The sequence below is a fragment of the Triticum urartu genome, chromosome 2 (genome assembly GCF_003073215.2).
Source record: "Triticum urartu cultivar G1812 chromosome 2, Tu2.1, whole genome shotgun sequence".
NCBI lineage: Eukaryota > Viridiplantae > Streptophyta > Magnoliopsida > Poales > Poaceae > Triticum > Triticum urartu.
In genome coordinates this window covers 53,213,059-53,226,972 of record NC_053023.1, presented here as the reverse complement: position 1 = coordinate 53,226,972, position 13,914 = coordinate 53,213,059, and the positions used below count along the sequence as shown (strand labels likewise).

At 46.9% G+C, this 13,914-nt stretch overlaps 2 protein-coding genes across 2 annotated transcripts; both read left to right on the top strand.

Annotated features, from left to right (window-relative positions):
• The first annotated feature begins 279 nt into the window (after window positions 1-279).
• LOC125535663 (peroxidase) lies at window positions 280-1,773 on the top strand. Its single transcript, XM_048698733.1, has 3 exons — window positions 280-567; window positions 676-852; window positions 996-1,773. The coding sequence occupies exons 1-3, from the start codon at window positions 358-360 to the stop codon at window positions 1,551-1,553; spliced, it is 945 nt and encodes a 314-aa protein (XP_048554690.1). The 5' UTR covers window positions 280-357; the 3' UTR covers window positions 1,554-1,773.
• Window positions 1,774-9,215: 7,442 nt separating this feature from the next.
• On the top strand, window positions 9,216-10,616 carry LOC125535662 (peroxidase 1-like). Its single transcript, XM_048698732.1, has 3 exons — window positions 9,216-9,494; window positions 9,591-9,767; window positions 9,849-10,616. Exons 1-3 carry the CDS (start codon window positions 9,288-9,290, stop codon window positions 10,401-10,403), a joined length of 939 nt encoding a protein of 312 aa, XP_048554689.1. The 5' UTR covers window positions 9,216-9,287; the 3' UTR covers window positions 10,404-10,616.
• The last annotated feature ends 3,298 nt before the right edge of the window (window positions 10,617-13,914 follow it).

Below are 13,914 nucleotides of genomic sequence, written 5' to 3'. Positions count from 1 at the left end.
CCTTCTAAAAAATCGGCGGCTTTGTCCGTATCCGTATCCCCTATCCAACATCTAGCTGGCCACACGACGGGGCTGGGCAGATCGTGGATGCCGGGTCGACGTCGATCGTCAGCCATCATAGACCAATCGACCATCTGTTATGGATGCTTGCTAGCTAGACTAATCAGACATAAAATTTGGATACTTTCTCCCAACTGGGAGACGGGGACTGATGTGCAGCTGCACGTGAGCTAAATTTTTCCTATAAATATGCATGAAATACTGCATTATCTTGCCACAGCCACAGCCACAGCCGATAACAAGTGCAGCTGGTAGCACGCAACGCATAGCTCTGGACTTGTAGCTAGGTAGCCAACCATGGCCATGGGTTCTGCCTCTTGCATTTCTCTGGTGGTGCTCGTGGCTCTGGCCACGGCGGCGTCCGGGCAGCTGTCGTCGACGTTCTACGACACGTCGTGCCCCAGGGCTCTGGCCGCCATCAAGAGCGGCGTGGCGGCCGCCGTGAGCAGCGATCCCCGCATGGGCGCGTCCCTGCTCAGGCTGCACTTCCACGACTGCTTTGTCCAAGCAAGTTTCACATAATATATCAGCTCTTTTTCCCTTAACCAACTTTCTTGAACTGCCTGGATTTAACAAAATTTATATTCTGAACTAATACGTTTATGTTGGCTACAGGGCTGTGACGCATCTGTTCTTCTGGCTGGCATGGAACAAAACGCGGGTCCGAACGTGGGGTCGCTGAGGGGCTTCGGCGTCATCGACAACATCAAGACCCAGCTGGAGAGTATATGCAAGCAGACCGTCTCCTGCGCCGACATCCTCACCGTCGCCGCCCGCGACTCCGTTGTCGCCGTAAGAACATCTTAGTACTACACTCATTTACATGATCGATGCTACCTGAAGGATAGAACATATATCCCCTCCGATTCATATAAATTGTCGCTGATTTAGTACATACTTAATTTCCTACTTGGTCTGCTATCTTTCACATACAGCTTGGAGGGCCATCGTGGACTGTCCCGCTGGGGAGACGGGACTCCACCACCGCAAGTGCCTCGCTGGCGAACAGTGACCTCCCTGGCCCGAGCTCTAGCCGGTCACAGCTCGAGGCCGCGTTCCTCAAGAAGAACCTTAACACGGTCGACATGGTCGCGCTCTCAGGCGCGCACACCATCGGGAAGGCCCAGTGCTCCAACTTTCGGACTCGGATCTACGGCGGTGACACCAACATCAACACTGTCTTCGCGACATCTCTCAAGGCCAACTGCCCCCAGTCCGGCGGCAACACCAACCTGGCGAACCTGGACACGACGACGCCCAACGCGTTCGACAACGCCTACTACACCAACCTCCTGTCACAGAAAGGGCTCCTGCACTCGGACCAGGTGCTCTTCAACAACGACACCACCGACAACACCGTCCGCAACTTTGCGTCCAACGCGGCGGCCTTCAGCAGCGCCTTCACGACGGCCATGATCAAGATGGGAAACATCGCGCCGCTCACCGGGACGCAGGGCCAGATCAGGCTCAGCTGCTCCAAGGTGAACTCGTGATTGACCTACGGCTACACGTCGGCAGCTCGCCAGAACGATACGTCGACGAATAAGCCCCAGAAGCAGTGGCCAGTACCGATTATCATACCAGCACTTGAAACATGTATTTCAAATTCAAAGTATGTGCAGCAGCGAATCATGCATGCATCTACAATTCTACATATGTGACGACGGTTGAATCCTCAATTTCTAATGCAAAGGCAAGGTGAATTACTATCAACCCTCTACACTTGTACACGGAATGAAGATGTACACTTGTCTTGTGACATTTTGGCATGAAGTGACCCGTGCTCTATAATTTTACGAGAAAACTCTTTTTCAATGTTAGGAGAAAAATGGAGCACACGGAATGCAAAGGCATGGATCTTTCTCAAAAAAAAAAAACTGTCGATCCTACTTAATTACACTTGTACACGGAGTGAAGATGTACACTCTTGTGAAATTTGGCATGAAGTAGGTACTTCACGCAAAATTTCACAAGAAGAGTGTACATGCTCGATTATGTCATGTGAAAACTTTTTCTACTCGATGTTAAGAAAAAATTGGAGCACACGAACAACTATGTATTACACGTTCCCCGATTCCTATACGATAATCCTAGACGTGCAGGGTTGTTACGGTAGAGTGGTGCCCCTTCGTTAATAACCCCACCCGGCATGAATTTAAGAGTGGTGCTCATCCCGGTTCCTACTAATTCGGGGCTGTTATCCCTCCCCCCCCCCCCCCCCCCCCCCCCCCCCCCCCCCCCCCCCCCCCCCCCCCCCCCCCCCCAAAATTCATCCCCTAGCTAAGAGTAACGTACCGGGTTGTTAAGAGGGGTTAGGATCCTCTACGGTACTATACGATGTAGTACAGTCACTGCCATGTGAGACCTGGACCCATATGTCATCCGCACTATAAAATCGTATGGTACTGCAGAGGATCTCAAGCCTAACAACCTTATTACGAGGAGAATGGTGCCCCTTCGTTGATAACAATCCCTGCCCCCACCCGAAAATTCAGAGTGGGGTTCATCCCTAATCGTTGTTAGAATAAATCCGAGTCGTTCCGTCGATCTATCGAGGATCAAGAAATCACACCAGCACGACACCGAGATTTGTTAACGAGATTCACCGATATGGCTACATTCCCGGGGCATGACTACGGGCGCTCCTCTCCATGACACCGCTACAATACCGCACCCCGGCCGCCCGGGCGCCGGCACACGCCCCGGCTCCCCCGCGTGCCCGTGCTATTATGTTGGCATAGGTTACATCGTGTCTATCCCCGGTATATATGAGAGGCCTAGGATACAAGTGTTCTATTAGGACACAACTCCTATTCTGTCTACACACAGTCCAAAACCAAGTCCAACTGTAACCTACCTTGTACAATAATATTCGACACAATTCTAACAAACTCCACCTTGGCGAATATTCTCCACCACCTTGAATTCATTCATACGTCGAACCTTCATGTACATTGGACTTGAGATACGCCATGAGCACCGCTGCTACTTCCAGACTCCATGTGACTCCACCTGCAACTGTAGTCCCTTCTCGTCTTCATCACAGTCAACACTCGAGCAAAAATTAAGTTTCTCGTTACTCTACTTTGTGCTCCCAACTTTCGGAGTATCCGCTCAACGCCATCACACACTGATCATTAATCTGCGTGAAAATGAACAACTCACATATTAGGTGTCACATATAAGAGTTACCTGAACTCAACATCACCGCTCTTTCATGACCGTCTGTCTGAAACTTGAAGGAATTTCACCGTCGCCCTATGTCACTTTGAGTCAAATTCACAGTTGTCTCACCCTTTTCCCCAGATAGTTTCTGACATGTCCCACAACTATAGCACTCCGCCTCCATCTGTATTGTCATCCGCACTTTGCCATGTGCACCGAACACCACAGAATCTACGGCCATGTACTCTCTCTGTTTTGACAAATCCAGACTTTCCGCCACTTTCTCAGATTCTCCATGGTCAACTCCTGTCCATCAACTAGCACCGATAGACCCAGTCACCAACTTGAATGCGGTACTCGTCAACACTGCTTCAGCACCCCCTGCACACTTTGTCTGACCACACGTCTCACCATTAGTGCCTTGGTCTGTCGCTGTGTCCCGTGCTTACCGCACGCCTCGCCGCTATCACCGCGTCAAGCCTCTGCTGTCCTGGTCGAGTCTCCCGGGTAGCTAGCCCACACTGCCTCAACCCCCACTGCAGAGAACCACCGATCATCACCGACCGATGCCAAGTATCACGTCTCCATCAGACCATTGGGCCCCAATCCGATCCACGTGTCTCTCGTTATCCCACTGAAATAGGCTTCGATTCTCCGATATCTTACACCGTAGCCCCTCCATCAGCACAGATTGAAGTCTTACGTTAGACTCCAGCTCCACCTTCAATATGACTCCATGTAGCTGGCCGTGCTACCCCGCGCCCTGTCGACTTCAAGCTCTCATGTGTACACTTCCTTGAATCAACCCTGCGCCATAGTCTTGTCGAAGCCGCACAAGCCCTCAGACCTGCACCACGTATTTCCACGCCCCAGAAGTCGGCCACCATCGGCATCACGCTCCTATGTCGTCGTCGCCGAAATCACCGCCGTCTTCCTGTCGATCCGTCAGACAGTCCAATCTGACCCAGCCGAAACTATCCAACTGCAACCATACTCCACCCTGCGTCGTGTCCGCCCGCACATCTTCGTGTCTTGCTTGACGCCCTGTGTATGCATGATCCGCACGACACACTGTCCTCGTCTTCACACACTCTTCGAGCCCTCTTCGCAAACTTGACAGAAAAAAACTTTCATGCAAACCTGACCCCAAGAATTCTTTGCACAATTATCTTTCCTCGTCACAATTTGCGTGTGCTCTCCATGTACCTCTAGCAACAAAGACTTGAAAAAAAAAATCCATCTCCTAGCTGCCCACGTACACAAACACAAACTCGTATCTCAATTGTGAAGCCTAGACACTCGTGCTCTTTTTTTAATCCAAACAAATCTCACACGCAGCTCCAGCTTTGCATGCACATGTTGCCTCGCGTGCCACACGTCAAAGAGCCAGCTCCAATTCCTAGCCTCACGTACCGACGTACTGCCACGTACCCCTGCCGCTGGCTCCTGCCAAGCCTTGGCCTCAGCGCGCGCACGTCTATGCGCCTGGAAACTTGCCTGCGCCTTGGCCCGCTAGCACCGTCTCCTGCTTTGGTTGCGCATGCACCTGCATCGCTGCCCTAGCATTACGCCGCCGCATCTCGATCCGATCTGTTGCACGCCTTGCTGCCCTGCCCCGCACGCCCGATCTAGCAGCTTGATGTCGCCGCTGCAGGCGGACTCCTGCTGCTCCCATCTGCCTGCCTTGGCCTCCGCCTCACCATACGACTTCGATCAGGTAGAGAAACCCGCGCCGGCTGCTTGCTCGCGTTCTTTGCATGCCACTTCCGATTGCTTTTCCTGCGACAATTCTCACGTCCATCGAAAACTGTTCCGATCACCATGGCCGAGTTATCAGACGTCCTTCGTCGCCCTTCTCTAGATCAATCAAACAGCCTCTTCGCAACCATAGCTCATAATACCACTGGTTAGAATAAATCCGAGTCGTTCCATTGATCTATCGAGGATCAAGAAATCACACCAGCACGACACCGAGATTTGTTAACGAGGTTCACTGATATGGCTACACCCCCGGGGCATGACTACGGGCGCTCCTTTCCATGACACCGCTACAATACCGCACCCCGGCCGCCCGGGCGCCGGCACACGCCGCCGGCTCCCCCGCGTGTCCGTGCTATTATGTTGGCATAGGTTACATCGTGTGTCTACCCCCGATATATATGAGAGGCATAGGATACAAGTGTCCTATTAGGACACAACTCCTATTCTGTCTACACATAGTCCAAAACCAAGTCCAACTGTAATCTACCTTGTACAATAATATTCGACACAATTCTAACAATCATAAGCTTCCAACAAATCTTGTATTTAATCTTCATAAACACGAGCTCGTACGTACATGTACCATTACTCAATCTTGTAAGCCACCCACTGCGGGAGATGGCATAGCTCCACTTGTGTTGCTGGCCCTGTCCAATACACGCGACGCATTTCCCCCATATTTGTTTCCATCTTTTCCTGTTTTTTCTTGTTCCTTTTCTATTATTTTCCTTCTTTTGTTTTTCTTGATTCTTTATTTTCCATTTTCCCCATATTCATCTTTTGTTTCTCTCGACACTCTCAATCTATACCGGAGGCTACATTATGATATACCACCCATCAAGGGTCGGCGACACACCCAATTAGTAGTTCTGCACGCGTGTAACTACTTAATAAACATCGTTATCCCACTCTCGCATATATACGTCGACGTATTGCATGATTGTCGTATATACCCATTCTTACAATTGCCTTTTACAAAACTAAGGCATCCTAGAGCACCTGGTATTAAGAAGACCCTACGTGGGAAAGTATCCAGTGCTGTTTCAAAAAATTTCAGAAAAAAATGAGAATGTTCACAAGGAATGTCACTACATCCCATAAAATATTTAGGTCCAACATCGAAATGTACATTGAGAAAAAAAAAGAAAAATACAGATTTGAATAGTATCAATGTTGCTTTTGTCTCTTCTTTACACTATTCATCCTAGATTTCACATTTTTGTTTCTCAATGTGTGATCCGAGTTTGGACCTGAAACTTTTCGGGCTTGTAGTCACATTCATTATGAACATTCATAATTTTTTTCGGAATTTTTTGAAATATTAAAAAAATGTTTATTGACATTGGAGTACCGGGAGTACTCCAAGGCTGGGAGCACCGGATACTTTCCCGACCCTACGTGCCTCATCTCCTCACCCTCCACCGCCATCTCCTGCCACTTGCAGCCGATCCTCGACATCGTGTGCTTTCACGAGGCAAACACTGTCTTTACCTCGGCCTTCCTCTATGCGAGTTGAGAAGGTTAAGTTAGACCAAAACAGTGTTGATGGTCGTATAGAGAACCCAACTACAAGTAGATAGACTTAGGCATGGGCAACCCTACAGTCTAACAGGGCTTGGCTATTATAGGAGTTGTCTCTGTACACGCATGCTTGGGTCTGTGGAATTAGCTTTAATGAATATCTTGAGTACGAATTTAGTTATTTGTTATACAGGCAGTTATTGCGGAACCCAACAGGCTGGACTATATTTGCATCTTGTCGATATCTACTCAATTGAAATGACGCATTAGAGGCTGAAATTAGTGTGCTTATGGAAAGCTTAGCTCTCAGCTTTACAGTGGTCCAATGACACCTTCATATTCAGTCGGACTGGTCCGTTACTCTTGATATTGTCAGCTAAGTCTAGCTTTGATCGACGCATGTATGTTTTTTTTAATAAAGAGAGTCACCTCTCCGATTTCTTTTAAAAGAAACCACATCGTCTTACAAGATGCATGTATGGTTACATGTTGTTTGATATCAGAAAGCTCCTTAAAGGTCATGTGTTTATCCTTAGGAGATTAGTCATGAACAGACAAGGGTTGCCCCTAACTAATTATGGTAGATCCCATGGTACGCCTCATGTTTGTTGCACCATATCCCCGATTGTAGTACATGGTTCTCGTGGTAGCCGATTGTAACCCTATTATTATTACTTTTGAAACGGCGGCATAAGATTTGCCTCATCTATTAAATAAGGAGAAGTTAGAGGTTTACAAGTAACTCGATATCATGTCCTGACAATTACTCACTCAACACAATAAGCCCTAGGTGTTTAGCACCCGTGGTAACACAAATTCTAGCCTCATCAACAATTAAGCGCAACAAAGATGGGGGCGGCGCACTCTTGTGTCAGGAGGCCCTAGCATTCCTCTCATTCTAGAGGGTCCATTAGACAAGCATGGTTAGGGACGTCCTCGCACGTCTATTCGCGGTTCTAGCATCTGTCCTCTTGTCTCACCAAAGCCAACATCGAGTCCTCGTTGTGCCAAGTCAAAGTGTCATCGTGAGGAAGGCCAAATTTCTCAAGGACCAAACGCCAGAGTCGAAGGAGAAGCGACATTTGTAGAAAAGATGCGGTCTGGCTTCCTGCTCTCTCTTGCACAGTGGGCAAAGCCCATGGTTTGCCCATCCCATCTTCTCCAAGCAATTGGCCGTCCAAATCCGATCTTGGATCGCGAGCCAAGAAAAGAACTTGACTTTTGGTGGAGCCCAAACCTTCCATATCATGCGATCCATTGGGTAAAGAGTAATCCCAAGAAATTGTGCTTTTATATGCGGTGGATGCCGAATATATTCCATCATTCGAGTGCTTCCAGCGAATGTCATCCTCCACAAGTTCATCAAGAGGGAACTCATGCACAAGCATCCAAATAGTAAAAAACTGCCAAATGTGGGCAGCAGAGATGATACTGTTTCGTTTGATCTTGAGGATCTAAGCGTTATCTTTAAGGGCTTCGCGCACCTTCCAATTCTTCTTTCTCAAGGCTTCAAGAATGAGCGGCGCAATGCCCTTAGGCCTATGGCCAAGGAGCCATGGGGAGTCCCAAAATGGTGTCTTCGCGCCATTGCCCACAATGATAGTGGTGGAAGCATATAAAAAATCTAGGTCCTACTAGGTGCATGGATTTCCAAGCCCCACCCACAGCTTGTTAGGCTCTTTCCATTCATACCACGGCCAACAAAGGCCCAGAGCTCTCGTAAATTTGGCAATGTTGAGGACGACAAGGCCACTGTACTCATTGGGATAGCATACAATCTTCCAGTTGACCTTACTTTCAGCACCTGTCGTCTTGTCAGAGCCAGACCAAAGAAAATCCCGCTCAATTCTGTTGAGGTTTTGGAGGGTGCTCGGTTGGACGATGAGAGGTGTGATGGAGTACACCGCTTGGGAGGAAACAACCGACTTAACAAGCAATGTTCGACCAATTGTAGTTATAGTTTCTGGGAAAAAAAATACACACGGTGATGCCGCCTCAACTTCCGTTGTTCATCCTGCCCATGCTTCAGAAACTCAAATCTAACCAGCAATTCTTCGGAGGCAAGGAAGCCTAAGAAAATGCATCTGGCCTACAGATCGGGCCACGTTACGGCCGGCCTAAACGTCCGTCGGTGCTGGCCTGCGGCTGTGCGGCCTCAGTTCTGCCTCATCATTCCCACCGTGCGTTTGAGAAGCCAGGCTTATCTCTCAGTACTGTCTCAGCTGCCGAATTGTCTCGTGTTGGTCAAAGGCGATGGGAGCGCAAGATGACTGCGCACCGGTCAAAACGAGCGTGAATCGCCTTGGAACAACGCCGACTCCCCACCACTATTCGTACGTAAGGCCAAATGGTTGGTGTCCACGCACACATGGCTCCAGGCGCCCGCTAGCATGGAAATGATGAAAAAAGAGAGATCGTTCCATGTTTTGCCGATTTTTGCGTGATAAACGCCAAGAGAGATCGCTCAAGTTGGCCCTGTTGCAAGGAAAATTCAGGTATTGGTGTTGGCGGTAGCGGCTCAAGCTGGAAGCTGCCTTGAATACGCCAAGAGAGATCGCTCAAGCAGGAAGCTCGCGGTATACCCGATCGAACAGGAGTCAGAGACTAACGTTGGACTAATGGGACATAAATTTTGGATGAGCTGACCGGGATCGATCTGCAGGTGCACGTGAGCTAATCTTTGGCTATAAATATGCAGGCGATGCACTACTCTCTTGCACAAGCCACTAAGCCACCACCACTCCACCACTAAAGAAGTGCAGGCAGCTAGCTAGCTAACCATGGCCGCCTCTGCTTCTTGCATTTCACTGGTGGTGCTCGTGGCTCTGGCCACGGTGGCGTCGGCGCAGCTGTCGCCGACGTTCTACGACACGTCGTGCCCCAGGGCCCTGGCCACCATCAAGAGCGGCGTCATGGCCGCCGTGAGCAGCGACCCTCGGATGGGCGCGTCGCTGCTCCGGCTGCACTTCCACGACTGCTTCGTCCAAGTAAGTTGGCCACATGCATGCATAGCCCGATAGCCGTCACGTACCCTGTTTTGTATAGGTTTTGCTTACTAAACACTATAAGCATGTGATGTGCAGGGCTGTGACGCGTCTGTTCTGCTGTCTGGCATGGAACAAAACGCTATCCCGAACAACGGGTCACTGCGGGGTTTCGGCGTCATCGACAGCATCAAGACACAGATCGAGGCCATCTGCGCCCAGACCGTCTCCTGCGCCGACATCCTCACCGTCGCTGCCCGTGACTCCGTCGTCGCCGTAAGAATATCATCTTACGATCGTGTACATCATCGATTGGATGCCATCGTTAACCGTTTGCTTCGTATCCTTCGCGTGCAGCTCGGAGGGCCATCATGGACAGTCCCTCTGGGAAGAAGGGATTCCATAGATGCAAACGAGGCGGCGGCAAACAGCGACCTCCCAGGCCCTACATCTAGCCGGTCAGATCTTGAGCTGGCATTCAGCAACAAGGGCCTCCTTACGGTCGACATGGTGGCCCTCTCCGGCGCGCACACCATCGGCCAGGCGCAGTGCGGGACCTTCAAGGACAGGATCTACAACGAGACTAACATCGACACGACCTTCGCCACATCTCTCCGGGCCAACTGCCCCCGGTCCAACGGTGACGGCAGCCTGGCGAACCTGGACACGACCACGGCCAACACGTTCGACAACGCCTACTACACCAACCTCATGTCACAGAAGGGGCTCCTGCACTCGGACCAGGTGCTGTTCAACAACGACACCACCGACAACACCGTCCGGAACTTCGCGTCCAACCCGGCGGCGTTCAGCAGCGCGTTCACGACGGCCATGATCAAGATGGGCAACATCGCGCCGAAGACGGGGACGCAAGGGCAGATCAGGCTTAGCTGCTCCAGGGTGAACTCGTGATTGAATGACGAGCTACTACCTAATAGTCGGCAGCGCTCGCCAGCACGACACCTGATGAATGAATAAGGCCACAGAACCAATGGCCAATATAAATACCAGCACTTGAAATGTGTATTTTATGTACGAGCAGCAGCAAATCATGCATGCATCCACATATTGTGTAACGATCGAATTCCCACTTTCTAATGCAAAGGCATGGAGAATTACTATCAATCCTACTTATAGTTGTATACATAATAATGAGATATAAACTTCTCCTTTTACATTTGGCATGACGTGGGCACAGAGAACTACTATCAATCGTAACACTTGTATACATAGTGAAGATATACACTTCTCTTTCGACATTTGGCAGGAGCTAGCCATGCTCGATTATTTTAGGAGAAAACTTTTATTTTTCAATGTTAGGAGAAAACTCCAGACAGTGCACTATCGTATGCGCTGCGCTCCCGATTCCTATATATCACCCATTGCGGAAGAAAGAAGCGCCTCATCGGTGCAAAATGTTTTTGTTTTTTCTTTTTCCATTTGTCCCGTGTTCTTTCTTCTCTGTGGTTCTCAATATTCTCCCATTTACCTTTTCATTTTTGTTTTTTAAGATAAAATATGTAAAAAAAATTCCAAAATTACGTGAAAACCTGTCTTCAAAGCTTGAGTAGGGCGTTTCGGTGCCCTGCACCTGGTTAGAAAAAAAATCGTAACAAATTCAAACAGTAATCAAAAAATTTCACAATTTTTTTGTGCGGTAGAAAATTTGATGCGTGAGGCCCTCTCCACATTTCAAGTCATTTGGACAGCTAAGCAGCTCTCAGCAAAAAAGACAAATCGGGTCAAAACAGTACATGAACAGTAAACATTTTTACAGACCCCCATTTTTTTGAGAGCTTCTCAGATGTTCAAATAATTTGAAAATTGGAGCGTATACCTCATGCATCAAATTGTTTACCACAGAAAAAAGGATTTTTTTTAATTTTTCTAGCATTTTTTGATTTTTTTTCGTTAGCGCGGGTGCAGATGAGCTCGGGTGCAGAGATGGATTTTCGGTCTTTGAAAAGATTAATATACTTTCTTTCTAGCCAAGTTTTTTTGTGGGGAATTTTCTTGCCAAATAATAATGCAGATAAGTTTTATGAAAAGCCAAACTTTGCAAACATAGACCAAATTCATATAAAAACTATCGACAATTACAGTACCAAAGGATTTGTCATGAAATATATTTTTGTATGCTATGTATTCAGTATTGTAAATGTTCTTATTTTACTATAACTCATTGAGTTGGACTTTGGAAAACAAATATATGCACCACAATTTGGCGAGGACGGACTATATGAATTTTTCTCTATGTAGCGAACAATTTTAAAATATGAGATGCACATGTTTTAAAATTTCATAAACGTTTATTTACAGTTGCATGAATATTCATTATATATTTAAATTTCCTCCATTAATAAAAATAATTTTTTCCATTAATAGAAAACCAGTGATTACTTCTGTAAAATATATATGAATTACTGGGCCAGAGTGGTCAGTCTAATCTCACACGGTATCAACGTTTCCCCAAATTTTGCAAACCTTCTCTCTCAAATATTTTTTCTTGCAAGCCGCACTACACAAGAATCCTGTGTCCTGCATAGTTGGGTCGGTCCACTATCAGGTCATTTTTCATTTTCATTTTCTTTACTCCTCCTTTTCGCTTTTTTCACTATTTATTCCACTTATTGATTTTATTTTTTATATATTTGATATAGCTTTGTCTTTTTATCATCGTATATGATTTTGCATGTAAACCATTTTTTAGAAGTAACAAATATTTGTTTTCAAATATATGCATATTTTAGTCTAAAACACATAATCATCGTTTTGAGATATATTGAATTTATGTAGTCATGAATGTTAGCTTCGAAGTACATGAAATTTTAAAATTAATAAAAGCTAATTTTTCGTACAAAAAAGAATTACGCAAAGAAATCATCCAATTCTACTCCACGCTCTCGTGAGGTTATCTATGAGGTTTAGGTTTCTAGTTGAAAACAGACTCGGATGAATGTTGAGTTCTACGCTTCTATTTGGATAGTGGGTTTGGGTAAGTTTTCACCGATCACCCCAGTCGAGCAACAAGGGTCACCATTGAAGTTGTATCGTGTAGACAAATTGTAATCGAGGCTACATCCCTCAAAGGGACAAGGCCACAGTATGGAGTAGTGGCCGAACAAGGTCAAACCAATAACGTTGTGTGATCTCGCAAGTATACGTCAACCCGTTAAATTGCTGCCATATACGCCCATTGTTACAAATGCCGACTGTGACGCTTGCTAGCATTATGGCACCCCAATTTACGTTGTTATTTTTACTAGAACAACATTGAGGCATCCTGGAGCACCTGTTATGAAAGACGACCCTACATCATCACGTCTCCTCACCCTCCTCAATGCCCTCTTTCCTCCCACTCGCAGCCCTTCATTGTCCCATGGAGAAGCACTACGAGAGGTCATGGGCGTTTATGAAAGTTGAGCAGGGTAACTAAGGCCAAAATAGATTTTGAAAATAGGTGGGAAAACTGAAAAAGTTATTATATTAGGTTTAGTTTCAGAAAATTTTGTGAAACAGAACCAGAGGGAGTACGAAGAGGAGTCTACCTCTTGCCCCCCAAAAGTGGTGCTACGCTACACAGAATCGCAGGTTTGAGCCACCCTATGATCAATAGGCCTCTTCTGTCCTCCGTAGTTATACTTTGGGGTCATGGGGCCATAACTCCTCGAGTGGTTCTTTTGTCAGGTAAAGCGTCGATGATTTATGTCTAATATGATGCGACAAGCGAAAGCAAATATTGTGAAGAAAAATGAGGTGAAAGAAACGAGCAAGTAGCTTGGTGATGTGAAGAAAATGGTGTATCAAGACAAAGGTGTGCGTACATAGACCCGACGATCGTGCGAAAAAGTTGTATCCAACTAAACAGATTTTTTTTTAGTTTAGTTGTTCGACTCAACTAAGAATATTTTGAAAAAAGAAAGTATTACAATTTTTCTTTCACACCACTCCAAATTCAGGACCCACCTCATAGATCACGAAATGGTGTAAAAAGTACTCCCTCTGTAAATTTTTATAAGTCGTTTTAGCTCATTATTAGTGAGCAGGTAGTAGAAAACCTTTCCTAAATGGAGTAAAAGCTGAAACGAAGAAAATTGAAATTACTCACATTTCTATTTATTATACTCCCTCCATTTTTGTATACAAGGCCACAGACCCATATTACAGGTACCAAGGTAAAAATCAATGCAATGTTTAAGTCAATGTTGCAAGCTAGCTTGTCACCTTGTTTGTCGTGTTAATTAATGTGGTTTTTCTCTCCCACGCACAACAAGCCAACCCTCTTACTTCTCGTTGGTTGATTAATGTTGGGAATGCAAGCCAACCTTCTCAGTCCCGCATTCACACAAGGGATATTAATGTTCTTGGGTGCTACTACGAGACAGACGCCATCAATTTTGCCTCGATTAATGTTAGTCGCCTT